At 41.9% G+C, this 14830-nt stretch overlaps 1 protein-coding gene across 1 annotated transcript; it reads left to right on the plus strand.

Annotated features, from left to right (window-relative positions):
• Positions 1-394: 394 nt before the first annotated feature.
• On the plus strand, positions 395-13774 carry rgma (repulsive guidance molecule BMP co-receptor a). The gene is made up of 4 exons (XM_050073945.1): positions 395-921; positions 6180-6295; positions 8178-8695; positions 10768-13774. Exons 1-4 carry the CDS (start codon positions 908-910, stop codon positions 11470-11472), a joined length of 1353 nt encoding a protein of 450 aa, XP_049929902.1. The 5' UTR covers positions 395-907; the 3' UTR covers positions 11473-13774.
• The last annotated feature ends 1056 nt before the right edge of the window (positions 13775-14830 follow it).

Below are 14830 nucleotides of genomic sequence, written 5' to 3' on the forward strand. Positions count from 1 at the left end.
GTGCTAAAGGTTATCTGGTGAGGGTGGGGGCATTTTACTGGATGTCACAAGCTCAAATCAGTTTTAAACTCTTATTTTTGTTGCAAAATGTGCAGAAGCTACTATCCAAATCCTGCAGACTGATAGACATCATTCTGAAATAAGACACAAAATATAAGGCATATGTCACTATTAAAAGAATGGCATGTGATTTAAGTGAAAGCTGACAATACATGGGTTTAGTTTCAGAAAATAACACTGTACAACTCACTCTTTTAGGACTCCTGTCTCCCAAAGAGTGAGCAACTACAGAAAGGGGGGGAGGGGGGCTCACAGCTGAGATTTGGGGCTCCCAGCGGCGTCATGCAGAGCCGATCATTGTCTCTCTCACACTTTCTAACTAGCCATTTCACAACATCCAGACAGCGGATCGGGCCGTACGCAGCAGCAGCAGCAGCAGCAGAGGCAGTAACAGCAGCAGCTTTGCCCTCAGGGCTTTTTTCTTCCCAGTCGTCGACCATAACTAACAATTTGGATCCAGCGCGCGGATGAGGGCAATTACTGGACTTAATCTATCATAATGTCTCCTTTCCGATCGACCGATAGTCAGATAAGTTAAGGCAATGGCTGCAGAGATCTGAGTCCCCCCTCCTTTGGGTGCGAGAAGTGGCTGTTTAAATGAATCCCAACTAACAAGAGAGCTTAAAAAAAAAAGCACTTTCATTTCACCGAGACGCAGATCGGTGGACACCATGCGCACATTTGCGGATTTAACACTCAGAAAGCCGCTGGGTGCGTTTGATTTCGGATTACAGTGACACACAGGACGAGTTTTTTTTTTAAAGAAAGGGGGAGATTTTTAAGGAGTCTGCTTCCTCTCGCTCCTGTTCGCTGTGTCCTGCAGGACTCCCTGAGTCGCGGAGAGCCCATGCAGTCGCCAAGGTTGGTTCCTCTTGGTTAGATTTTAACCAACATTGTGTAAGTTTGTTTTACGCAGGAGTCTTGCCAGTTGTTGCTTTGCTTGCTGTGGGTTCAAACTGCATCTGCGTGCCCTAAAATATGTCTATTTCACACCCATCTGTGCAGGAGAGCTGCTTTTCTGCAATATTAAGAACTTGATCCATTTTGCTGGTGTCACTCAAGAAATGCGCATTAAAAACTATACTCACATGACACGTGCCCTTTTTAAATATTAAAGCACGCAGAGCTGTTTTATTTATCATATTGTCTGCATTTATTACAGCTGCTCCCAACCACATATACCGCTGAGGCTACTTGACATGCAGAATAAAAAAGAGGATGATCTCCTTCAGAGCTGTGCAACAATTCAAAATGCGCCTGCTGGCTGCAGATTTACACCTTTTAAATCCTAATTGCATGACAGCATGTAATTAGGCCAATAACCGAGCTGTCCATAAAGATCAAATTTAATGACAGGTTTGGTTGTCCTCATAATGCCATGTGCGTTTGTGTCATGATTTGAGGTTTCATATCAGAGCTCATGACAAGCGCCATCTGTTGGAAAAGAGGATCAGTCTGCTGTGGCCGTCACAAGACACATGCCCAAAGAAAAAATGTAGGCTAGTGCACACAATTTAACACTGAACAGGAGATGTAGCAGCTCCCCAGTGTTGCTTACATGACACCGTATTTAGTGTGTGAAAATGTCAAAACTGTGTCAAGTGATAAGCAGAGATTTAAAGCAGCACATCATAAAACGTGATTGGATTATACCTGCTGGATTTATGGAGATGTTTTATTGTTCTATTATGTCACCTTTACCTGTCACAGCATGTGGGGCACATGATCTGCCTCTCTGTGGAGATATTTACTCATTTACACATGGTTTGTCATTTCCCTGCATGGAAATGTTGTTAAAACCCACAGGTTAAAATCAGTCAATCAATGTGTCAATTGATCGGTCACTAAAGCTGTCATCCAAAGGCCAAAATACAGCCGATGGCAAACGCTTGATGAGAAATAGCTACTGAGAAAAGGGTCCCTAACCTGGTTTTGATTGGTGGCATAGTCAAACTGATAAAATTAGCCTTTGTGATGAGAATTAGTGCTGCAGGTGATCATTATGTTCACTATTGATTGATTGTTAACGCTATTAAGTGTCAGAAAATAGTCGAAAATTGCTCACAATTTGGCAGAGTTCAAGATGAGGTCTTCAAATTGCTTCTTTTGTCCAACAGACAGCCCCAAAAGCCATCGTTTTACAGTGATAGAAGACGGATTTGAGAAGCTGAAACCATGAGAATATTTGGCATATTTGCTGAACATATGACTTAACTGATTATATTGGTTATTAAAATGCTTTTTGAACAATTTTTCTGTCAAATGACTGATCGATTAATCGACTAATCATTCACACAATAATTTAAATAATCTGATATTTCTTATTCCGAATAAGAAATCACTCCTAACTGAAGAACTTGATCGTGGACTACAAAATAAGTGGTCATCCATTGATATTTATGAAAAATTTGTAATATAATTCCTTTCTACAGTATCATTGTCACCAAAGCTGCAACGATTAGTCGATTAATCGATCATAAGAAAATTAATCGACAACCATTTTGAAAATCTATTAATTGTTTCAGTCATTTTTCAAGCAAACAACGTCAAATGCGAGAATTGCTGCTTTTCTTTGTCATTTATGATGGTAAACGAAGACTTCTTGATTTTTTCGACCTTTGATTGGACAAAAGATGCAATTTGAAGACGTCACTTTGCACTCTGGGGGATTGTGACAGAAACTTTTCACAATTTTGGACATTTTATGGACTAAACGATTAATCACTTAGTTGTGAAAATCAGCTACCAATGAATCAATAATGAAAATAATTGTTAGTTGCGGCCTTAATCGTCACTTTGCACATGGATGCAGTCGTCCGCAAGTATTTCTAAATATGTATTAGTAAAGACCAAAGCTTATTTGAGAATAATGCTGGAAATCTTTTAATGACAAAGACAATTTAAAAAACGAGTAATCGACTAAAGATCTCCTAGTCAGCCAAGGCATTAACAACCAATCAACTGACTAATTATATAAGCAGGGGCAAATCATACCATATTAACACCTAGATTGTAAATAATGTACAAAAATGTTGCATCTTCGTCTGCAACAGGTTTCAAATGTTCAATCTGCACCATCTATTTTCTGGATGTGACTCAAAAACAAGGAGTCTGAGGTATTTTTTTAACCAGCAGTCGACTAACACGTGAATCACCCACACTTAAAGATATCTGCATCAAAGACCCTATAGTGTCATAGGACATTTTCCTTCCTGTGTTTGTCTCTATACCCACAGTGTCCCCGCTAAAGTGCCAAAAAAAATGTTCCACAATCCATCAAAACACATCAGCCAGCAGCTTTTACCTTTCAGCTGCAGTCATTCACTTCAGATGGGAATGAATGGTATATTAGAGCTGGAAATCAGCCTGCACAGGGCCACCCTTGTTGAAAACATGTGTAGGCTCAGACCTCATTGTACACGAATGTATCCATCATCCACCAGAGGGACAGCGTTCACAAAGACGTTCACCGCACTATGGAAAAATACTGTACAGCCAGCCACAACCTGAGTGTGCAGCCATCTGTCTGCTTGTATTTTGATTTAAACGGCAGTAAAGACGGCAGTAATGTGTCGTTTGTAAAAGACAATCAAAGGAGGTGGTGTTATGGCTTTTAGAGGAGGGGATCAACGCCTTCTGATCAGTGGTGGAAATGTACTCGAGCCCTTTAAACAATATGCAAAAAATACTCGACTACAAGTCCTGAATTCCTAATTTTTACTTCCTAATTTGTACTTGTGAATCAAATGTTAAAGGACTCCTTTTGGTCCCTGTCACATTGTGGATATGCTAACCTGGATTCATGTCCTGTAGTTTCAGCTTTGATTGGCCTATTTCCTGTACTGTTTGGTGATTCAAACTCAAGCAAGGCATCATGGTTTGTTTTGCGAGTTAAACTGCTACATGCTGTGTAACCCTCGGTGAAAACTACAATGCTTCCATCCAGCACAGAACACACAGCTCAGTACTTTTCCTGGGGAATTTTGGTCATTTAACAACCTGAGGACGAGTTTATATCACGTAATTACAGGCATGTTACACAAAGTGGGGTTTTAAACACCGATTCTAAATGTGCTCTCTCTGCTCTGCTCCCTGTGATGTTCAGTTTGATTCACAGGCGTAGATTTCAGGGGGGGCGCAGGGGACACGGCCCCCCTCGATATTTAGAACATTTGCATCTGTCCCCTGCGGATAGAAACATTAAAGCAACAGAGGACATTTACTTGAATGAAATTATAGACATTTACACCAGAAATTGAGGCAGAAAAGGCACAGTTTGGTGCATAAAAAAGTCACCAGAAAAGAAAAAAATTAAGTGTTTGATGCTCAAAATTTTCTGGCAGAGGACCCCATACATATGTGTTTCATATGTGTCTATCTAGTATTGAAACAAAGCCTCTAGTCTTGGTTTGATTTGATTGTTTTGAATTTTACATTCCCTTACAACCCTTAACAATCAAGCTCTATTTACCTTTTTATATTTACCCCTACCATACTAACAACATGCCTGACAGTCAGTATCACGTAGGACATTTACTTTGATAAAATTAAAGACATTTACACCAGAAATTGATGCGGAAAAGGCACAATTTGGTGCACAAAGATGACCAGAATAGGGGCAATTAACTGTTTGACACTCAGACAATTGGCAGATGACCCTATACACCCCATTCGATATGTGTCCTCCCCAATATTTAAACAAAATATATATGTCCTTGGTTTGATTTGATTGTTAGGAGATTAAATTCCCTTTTAACCCTTTAAAATCAAGCGCTTCCTTTTTATATTTACCCCATATTGTGCTAACAATATGCCTGACAGTTGGATAGTATTACATAGAATTTAAACTATCAGATGATAAATAAATTTGTCAAGCAATGGAAAATTAATTAAAAACAATTTTGATGATTGGTTAATCATTTAAGTGCCAATATTGCCTAGTCTGCCTTGTCAAACATAAGGATTTGATGCTTTTCTTTGTCATGTACGAATATCTTTCGCTTTTGAAGTGTTGGTTGGATAAAACAACCACTTATAATATTATAATGTCATCTTTGGCTTTACGAAACTGTAATGGGCAAAATTCACCATTATATTACTGTTTATAGACAAATATTAATCTATAATGGACTTAACTGTAAGGTGAAGGCCTAATTATGTGTATTCTAACAGCTTGTTTCAATGATATGATGCCAAGACTCCAGTTTATCATGGCTTCACTATTTCTTTCAATGTATTCTTGCTGTTTTTTGCATCATTTTGTTGACATTTATCCAACATTTAATCGGAGAAAGTTGGTATCTTTAGAAACTTTGGGTTCTCCACTAGAATAAAAAACAAAGTTAAATGGATTTTTGCTGTTCAGGTAAGTTTAATTGACATGCCAATGGGTTTATGGGGTTGAAAAGGTTAACTTGGTTTGTAGCCACCGTTTTAAGTGATAGCCATATGAAACAGTAGGTTTAAACATGGCAGTGAGGGCTGATATGAAGGGTAAAAACATATTATTTGCATGTTTTTGTGAATAAACGTGATGTTTGTTTGTATTGCTGGGTTTTCCTCCTCTCTCCTCTGTTCAGACCTCAGCACACATGCCCTGTGAGGAGATGACACTGTTTTCCTTTCCAGGTTTCCCCTCCACACTGAGGTTATTGTTGTGCTCCTCTCAGCCGCAAATCAAACCTCTCTTATATGGCGTTGTGGACTACCACTTTGTGGGTCGCGGAGACTCGGTCGTCGTCGAACAAGTCTGCACATTGACTTGTAATTTGAAACTCGGAGAGGGGGTTTAAGGGCAGAGCAGGCAGCCGTGATTGGTTCAGTGTGTCCGCTGGCCCACAGAGGCTGCACCTTCTCGACACTCCCTAAAAGGAAGATAGATTGGCTGGCTGCTTTCAGCCGTTTGTCCCGCACTGACTGTTAGCTAGCTAACTCGGCTGTAGCCGCTGAGTTAACTCGTACAAAAGAGAGTTATAAAAAGCAGCAACTTCTTACCAGATAGTGATGAGAAGACGGGACCGACTTCAGACCTCTTTTATGGACTTTTTGTGGAGTTTCTCAACGAGGACTCGGCGGCTCTAACTCTTCTCCTCTGTCCTTCCTTAATCCGGTTTGACCAGGGAGAGGAGTGAAGTGCGACCCCGAGCTGGATGGATGGTTATGGGGAAAAGAGGAAGACCCTCGGCGCTTGACGTGTGCAGAGTCCTCGCGGTGTTTCTCTCACTCTTCCCCTCCGGTAAGATGCTACTTCTTATATTTAAATTGAAAAGTAAAACATTTAAAGTAAGTTAAAAGAGTGGCAACCAACTGGCATGCTCTCACTGACGCGTTACCTAACGTTGTGTTTAACTTTATTAACCATGGCGTTAACTAATTACTTTTTCACCATGTCAAGCAAAGTCGCCAGGTTGGGTCCTAATTTATTAGCCGAAATACTTAACTGACATTGTATTTGAATTTCAGTTACTTACTTTCCCTAAAAATATTGCGGTTTTTGATTAAGTCAGCAATTTGTACAAAAATAGCGAAAAATTGTACAATTCGCCGCAGCCAATCAATTGGAATCCAACCAAACCCAATACAAAAATTACCCAATTCTACTAGATCACACAGATATTGGGGCCAAGTGCTTACGTGCAGGCGTCTGGAAAAGGTTGGATGTTTGGAAAATATTACAACAGGCTTGAAAGTGAACAGCCATGCCATTACAAGGCAAAATTTGACAACTTTAAGTAGTCAGTGTTTATTTTGTTTTATTTTATTTCATTAGAAGAAGACAAAACAAAGTGAGAGGTCATTTTGGAGCTGCTGCAGCCCTCAACCCTTGTTTTGTTTGGGGGATGGTGCATGCCTCAGTATTTCACTTCAGCTCCTTGAAAGTAGCTGCTTTTTTCAGACTTCAAGTTGGCATTGCATTTTGAGATGTTTTCATTGTTGCCCTTGAAACATAGACATTTTTTGGTAGAGATTGTAGTGTGATTATGGTTTGAATTCGCCTGTTGATATATTAAGAGTCCACTGTAACAGCTATTTTTGAGAAGACTTTCAAAAGGTCAAGTGAGCTGTAGCGGTAGCAGTGTAATGTTATATTAGACACCCCCTTTTTTTGCATTCAAAGTGATTTAATATCCATGTAATGACAATGGGATGATTGCAGCAGGTCACTTTATGCAGTGAGGACACCTCTTCCAGCTCACCTTGCACGTTTGCAGAACCCTTATCAGTTTTCCTCTTAAGTCACTTACCATCAAACAACAGAGTGATAATGCACTGATAGCCGAGATCAAGATTGGTGTATTGCCATCTACCAAACGTGTGGTAAACGGAGAGGCAGTGTGGGGGTTGGAGAGAGCTGCGGCGAAGCTTTCAGGAGGGATATTGTTTAAAGTGTGACTTCAAAGTGTTGATATGGTTTCCCCTCCCTCGAGACACTGGGTGAAACTTCTCACAGCCCATTCAAATAGTTTATTAGTCAGAGGTAATACTGGACAAACACGGTGTGGCAACAGGGCATCCTGAGAAATGTTTGAAGAACATTTGTGCAAAGAGTTGGCCGGATGTGGCAATACAGCTGGAGACAACAATCTACAGTTGAGCGGCGTTTATTATCACGAAAGGTGCAGATTAGGATCCCAAATGGCCTTTTTACTTTGACATAAACCACAAGCCACTGGGTGTGAAATGGAAGTATTCTGCGATAAACAGCAGTGTTATCTTATATCCAGGTTGACCTGAGGGAGGTTCAGACCGGCTTTTTGCTTTCCCCTGTGAGGGTTTGTGCACTATTTGCTCAAAAATACAAAGTTTCATGCTGTATAAATTTATAGGTGTCGATGTTTGTCAGTTTTCATGGTGCCTAAACAAAACTCACAGCAACAACAGTACCAAGGTGCTTTCCCTTTCTGTTCTATAGTCAAACAAAGTGTGTGGCACTGTTCCCCAACAACAATGGCTGCATTGGCGTTAGATATTTAGATTCAGGATTATGTAAATCTGTGGTTTTTAAACTACCCTCGATAACAGCCAAAGTGTATTTATAGCTTTCTGTGTCACTATCATGTTTCTCTGGCCTCTGGTTTCTTTTGTTCAACTCGTATTTTGTTCCCTTCTCCTGACAGTGACTCTGCAGTGCAAGATCCTCAAGTGTAACTCCGAATTTTGGGCCTCCACCTCGAACTCTGGACCAGAGGAGGAGTTTTGCACGGCGCTGCGTGCGTACAACAGCTGTGTACGCCGAACTGCACGTACCTGCAGGGGGGACTTGGCGTACCACTCCGCCCAGCATGGCATAGAGGATCTAATGAGCCAGCATAACTGCTCCAAGGAGGGGCCGACATCTCAACCACGTGCCCGCACCCCACTTCCTCCTCCACCCCCGCCACTCCTCCCCGACAGCCAGGAACACTCAGATGGCCCGGAAGTGTGCCACTATGAGCGCAGTCTTCCGCGCAACACGGCGCCACCCAACTACACCCACTGTGGCTTCTTTGGAGACCCGCACCTGCGAACATTTGGGGACGACTTCCAGACGTGTAAGGTGGAAGGAGCCTGGCCGCTTATCCACAACAAATACCTGTCTGTACAGGTGACCAACACTCCTGTGGTGCCGGGGTCTTTGGCCACAGCCACAAGCAAGGTGGGGATCCTTTCTTTTCATTCTGTATGCATGTTAATAGGGTCTACTTAGGTTAGACACAAAAGCTCTATTAATCTAATAGGCTGTGAACTAGGGCTGCAGCTATTATTTTGATTTATCGACTCATCTGCTGAAATACACAATTTCCATGGTGGCATCCTCATGTCATGTTCTTAAACCTCAAAATATTCAGTTTACTTTCTCATAAGGCAAAAAAAGGCAGCGTGGGTTTTGTACTGTTGGTCAGACAACAAAAAGCCTTTTTAGTATTTCCTGACATTTTCCAGGCTAAATAAAAAAACAAAAAAAACCCACATGTTCATCCATAATTAAGGTGATCTTTAGTTGCACCATGTTGCGTTGATTTTTCATGTTAGCTGTTGGTGACCTTTTGTCAGTGATACATCAAAACCGCTCGCTGTTCATATTTTTATTCGTCTCTTCTTTCATGTGGTCTGCTTGTGAGAGCTGCTTCTCTGTCAAAACTGTGGACTCTGGTTAGTGTTTGGATGAGGTCCATAATGACAGATAAAGAAGCCAAAAGCAGCTCAATTGCAAAGATCTTGATAAGCTTTATAAATGATATGTTAGTATTATAACAGCAGTGCTGCATCAAATGTTAACACGAGGCTCCATTTTCACTTTTCACAGCGGACAGCTCGGGCTGATGTTTGGCCTACTTAGAGCCGAGTCCACACCGAGCACATTACATGGAGAGAAATGTTGTGTCTGCACTGAGCTGTAGATATTTTCTCTACATTATGAGATATTTTCTTTCAAAGCTTTATCAGCAGCGCATTCCTCATTATTGTTGTTTTGTTTAATGGTGCACTGGTTAGTTTGGACGGGCTGTCCCTGAAATGGCTTTCGGTAAAACCTGAGGTCAAACACAAAGAAGCAGGAGTATTTGTCGTTGGTGAATTCACTTAGGGTTGGTCCGGATTTGGCAGAGTTTCCACAGCAGTGATTGTGGACCTCAGCCACTTTGCAGGGTATAAGAGGACTTTGTCCGTAATCACGTTGGTAGAAAGTATAATTTACTGCAATCAAGGTTTCCTAATGATACTATTAAGCATTTGTGGGGATTTTAGCTTTTAAAGTAATGGCGTTTTTTTTATACTGCTGTTCTTGGAAGGAAATGAGACAGCTTTTTTTTTAAGATCTTGATTCTGGACAAAGGGAAAACAAGGCAGCAGCCAATGCCACCTGTGCAAACAAGGCCCCTCTGGTAAAAAGATCTGCATTAGCAGAGCTCTGTGTTGCCGCATTGCTCCCGCTACAGCAAATAAAACTGTCTGGTTATTTCCATCTTCATTCTGATGCAGGGATAACAGAGGCATTTTTCTTTTGTTTGTTTTCATTAAAAGCTTTAGAAATGATCCAGGGGAAGAAAACAGAAGCTAATGTAGGTGGGAAATGTTACCCGAGGGGTAGGAGGAATTGAGACAGAGCTGGTGCAACAGATGAATTGTCAAGCTAATATAGTATTCTGTAGACTTCCCCCTCCTGTCCTCTGGTCCCAAGCAAGCGGACATCAGAGTCCCTCTACTGTCCCGGTATCGCCGCTCTGACAATGGCGCATTGGTGTCCTGATGAAACCAAGCTTGCAGAGTCCTGACCAGTCTCACTTAATTAGCTGCAGAGTATATCGCTCTGTCCTGGCCCGACGCCACTCCCTGGAGCATAGTTCTGGGGTTCACAGGCAGGTTTTTCAGCGCTATGAATGGATCGTCTTTGTGTCTGCAAACTGAGGCCTGATTTTTACATGGCCGAGACTCGTGTTTTTTGAGGGCGTTTACCTTGGCCTCCCCCATGTTGAGCCAGTGCTGAAATGTGACACTTAAGTGGGGTGGTGGGGTAGATGGCACATATTGCACAAACTTGTTCTTAATGTTAAAGTAGAAGCACTTCCCTCTTAAATCTGATGTTTAACATTTACTGCCGTTAACAAGGAGTTTCTAAATGACCAGAAAAACACACTAATGACTGCGTACTTGGATTTGTGAGGGTCTTAACACATACGATCATTTATAATTAATGTTAATAAGATTTCTTTTTCTGTCCTCCTGCAGCTGACAATCATCTTCAAGAACTTCCAGGAATGTGTGGATCAGAAGATGTACCACGCAGAGACAGACGAGCTGCCGGCTGCATTTGCAGATGGCTCCAAGAATGGAGGGGATCGGCACGGAGCAAACACCCTACGCGTGGTGGAGAAGGTTCCTGGGCAGCATGTGGAGATTCAGGCCAGGTACATCGGAACAACCATAGTGGTGCGGCAGGTAGGCCGCTACCTGACCTTTGCCGTGCGGATGCCGGAGGAAGTCGTGAACTCAGTGGAGGAAGGCGACAACCAGGACTTGTACCTGTGTCTTCACGGCTGTCCCGCCAACCAGCGCATCGACTTCAGGAACTTCAAGGCCCGAGCGGCGGAGGCCCACAGCGCGGGCAGGAGCAGGAGCGGCACTGCGGCACATGGCTTCACCTACCAGTCCGCCAAGGCCAAGTGCAAAGAGCGGCTTCCAGTGGAGGACCTGTACTTTCAGTCCTGCGTGTTTGACCTCCTCTCCTCTGGAGACATTAACTTCACCATGGCAGCCTACTACGCCTTTGAGGATGTAAAAATGCTCCACTCAAACAGCAAGAGGTATCACATCTTTGAAAAGGATGCTTTCATGAGAAACGCAGCACAGACGGGCAAAGATTTTCTTTCACTCCTCTTCCTCAACCTCCTCACTGTCTTATTGTGGATTGAGTGTTGCACAGTTCATCTATAGTCCCTTTACAACAGTATCCTTGTGGTGTATCTGTCAGTGAGTGTTAGAGTATCATCGCTGTGTCGTACATCGGCTCCTCTCTTCTGCTCTGGCTCTGTGATGTGACCGGTGGCTTGCCAGCAGCGCCGTCGCTGCCCTGAGTCTCATTTTAGTAGTATTGTCATGTCTTGACTTTAGTCTAATGATGAGGCGAGGTCACCGTGCTCCCCACCTATCATCACGTGCGTTTAGCTGCTTCATAGGACTGGGCTTTGATGAGAGCAGCGGTGAGAGAGCCTCAGCTACTCCAGAGCTCAGGATATCCACCTGGGATTAAATCCCACATTCTCACCGGGCCTGCATGCCTATGGGAAGCCGGACAAGATGATCTTTTGCAGAAAGAAGAGTTTGCTGATCCTCCCTCCCCCCTGATCCACTCATTGGTGCCAAGCCAGTGAAGCTCTCCGTGGCTCATGTGGCAAAGCGAGAGGACCTGACAGGGGCTTTTGTTAACCTAAGGCCAGAAGCAGCTCTATGTTTGATTAGTTTCCAGCTTTGGAAAAGCCTGAGCCTTTTGGAGGAAGCACTCAGCCAAAAGGATGTCAGAGGAGCGTCTCCAGTTGTCTGCTGTGGAGATTAATGGGTCATATTGTTAGGTTATGTGTGCGTATGTGTGTGTGTGTGTGTGTGTGTGTGTGCGCATTAGTACAATATGTGTGCAGAATTCAGCGTCTGTGGTTAATTTTGTGTGTTTGTGGGTGCAGGAGTTCCCAGAAATGAGATAACAAAACCTCCAGTGGGAGAAACCTTTTCCATGTCTTTCCATTGCACCCAAAATCTTTCAGAAATAGAAAAGCTGAGGCGCTCCACGGTCTGTCAAAATGGCTCTTATCAGCCAAGTAGCAAGTCCCAAAAGAGAACTGATAAAAATAATCTGCTTTCATTTCCAGTGTCATAAAGACTTTCACTCCATTGTTTGAGCCGATGTGCTGATCACACCGTGTTTTGTATCCGTAATGTGAATGTAGCTGACGAGACAAGCAAAAGAACAAACTAAGCTAAGGGCACTCATAGCGTTTACAGAATGTAGATCAACCAATCAAACTACGACACCTCTTTGATAGCGCTTTGTAAAGCGAACTCTCCATTTCAAGTCTCAGCGGTGTAGATACTGTTAGTGCTAGCTGTAACAACGTCACCTCGAGTCAGCTCGGCGTTTTATAGACTACCAGTGTGCTGACCTGACTGTGGCTTAGTGCGTAAATGATAAGCATATGTCTGTAGACGTGATTTCATGGCTTAAGTCATTGCCAAAGAACAAGCCCTTGTGCCAACTCTTCCCTTACAACTGAATTTCCAGCTTTCAGTCTTAAACAGTTCACATTGGGGTGGGTAGGCGGGTGGGTGGGTGGGTTTGGAGAGGAATCTTAACTGTATATAACTTGTGTCTGTGGGTGAATTCGCAGTACAGTAACACACTGTAAATGCAGCGTCAGTTTCCGTTTTAGCACTCTCACCTTTGCTTTTCTTGTGTTTCATGATAACACTTTCCATTTGAACTTTGGCTGCAGTATCTGGTAACGTGTAAGTCATCCCTGTAGATACTGCTACTGCTCGGGCACAGTCTTACGGTCATTTCTCCTTTACACTGAAGTATTCGGCAGGCCTTACTACTGCTATTTGGAACATGTATTGGTGCAGTTTGACAACTACAAAAAAAAAAAGAAAAGAAAATCGTACAAACAAATGATTGTAATGTTGAATCTTGTGTTAATAGATGTAATTTGTGTTGTGAGTTTTACAGTAAATGGTTCTACACGTGAAATGTGAGATTGTACATATGTTTTGTGAGTTTAAATTTGTATATTACCAGTTGTGTTCTGAATTTATCACTCCTGTTTTTGTACATCAGATGTTTCGGTGAATGTGAACCTTTTTTTTTTATTATTCGAAAAGGGATTTTTGCAAAAGCGTGAACACCACAGAACTAAATATTCTTTACGATTTACAGTATGTTCACCTAGAAAGGATAAAATGCTGGTTGTCATCCACCTCATCTAGAAAGGGAATGTAGGAACATGTTCTGGGGTGTTCATGTTTTTCAGTTTAAAGCACTTTATGTTTTCTTTTGTTTCCATTTAGCTCTTATTTTGTTTGAGATTCTGTGTCAGACTTGTAATGGTAGAAAAGAATTTAAATAAATAGCTGAATGGGAAATGCCAGAAAGATCAAACTGTGTTTGTATGTAAAGCAAATGTGGTGCCACACGCCAGCTGTTTATAATGTAAATTATTTATTGAATTAAAGAAAATGTCTTGTTATCAAGGTGCCCTCTTGTCTCTGTTGGTGTGGGAGCATTTTTTGAAATTCAACCATGTGTTGTGTTGCAGCGGTCTGCAGTATTTGACTGCCCCCTGCTGTACAGATGTAGTGGTGAATGTGAGCAGATGGTAGTGGGAAGACGTCTCAAGATGATCCTTATGAGCCCAAAACTACAATTTCTTGGTAAAAAGTAAGTCTTAAAAGTTTTGTTTGAATAAGCTGAAAGTTATTTTAGCAAAATTCAAGTGTTAAAAGACCACAATCAGTGTCGGAAGAAGTATTCAGATCTTTTTCTTACATAAAAGTAGCAATCCAACAGTTTAAAAATACTCTGTTACAAGTAAAAGTCCTCAATTTGAAATTTTACTTGAGTAAAACTGCATAAGTATTATCAGCAGCATGTATTTAAAGGTCCAGTGTGTAGGATTCAGGGGCATCTATTTGGCAGAAACAACACACAAAATATTAACAACTAGGTTTTCGTTGGTGTGTAATCACCTGAAAGTAAGAATTGTATTTTCATTACCTTAGAATGAGAGGTTTATATCTCCATACGGAGCAGTTCCACTTCCACGGAGACTGCCATGTTGTTTCTACAGTAGCCTAGAACAAACAAAACACTGGCTCTAGACAGGGCCATTTGCGTTTTTGCGTCAGCCACTGTAGCTCCACACGCTTGGCACATGAGGGAAGTTTCAGTTCTGCAACCTCACTACTAGATGCCAATACATCCTTCACACTGGACCTTTAAAGTATCAAAAGTAAAAGTACTCACCATGTAAAATGTCCCCTTTCAGTTTCAGTAGAACATTGAGGTCTTCAGGATCCTGAAAGATTTTTTAAAATTTTTTTTTATACGTGCACGTGTACTAACAGGAACTAAGAAACGAGATCATATTTCTCCTGTTTTAGCTTCTCTGCACTGGCTCCCTGTAAAATCCAGAATTGAATTTAAAATCCTACTGTTAACTTATAAAGCTCTAAATGGTCAAGCTCCATCATATCTTAGTGAGCTCATAGTGCCATATTATCCCACCAGAACACTGCGCTCTGAGAA

This window comes from Epinephelus moara, chromosome 20, assembly GCF_006386435.1.
Source record: "Epinephelus moara isolate mb chromosome 20, YSFRI_EMoa_1.0, whole genome shotgun sequence".
In the NCBI taxonomy this organism is placed as follows: domain Eukaryota; kingdom Metazoa; phylum Chordata; class Actinopteri; order Perciformes; family Serranidae; genus Epinephelus; species Epinephelus moara.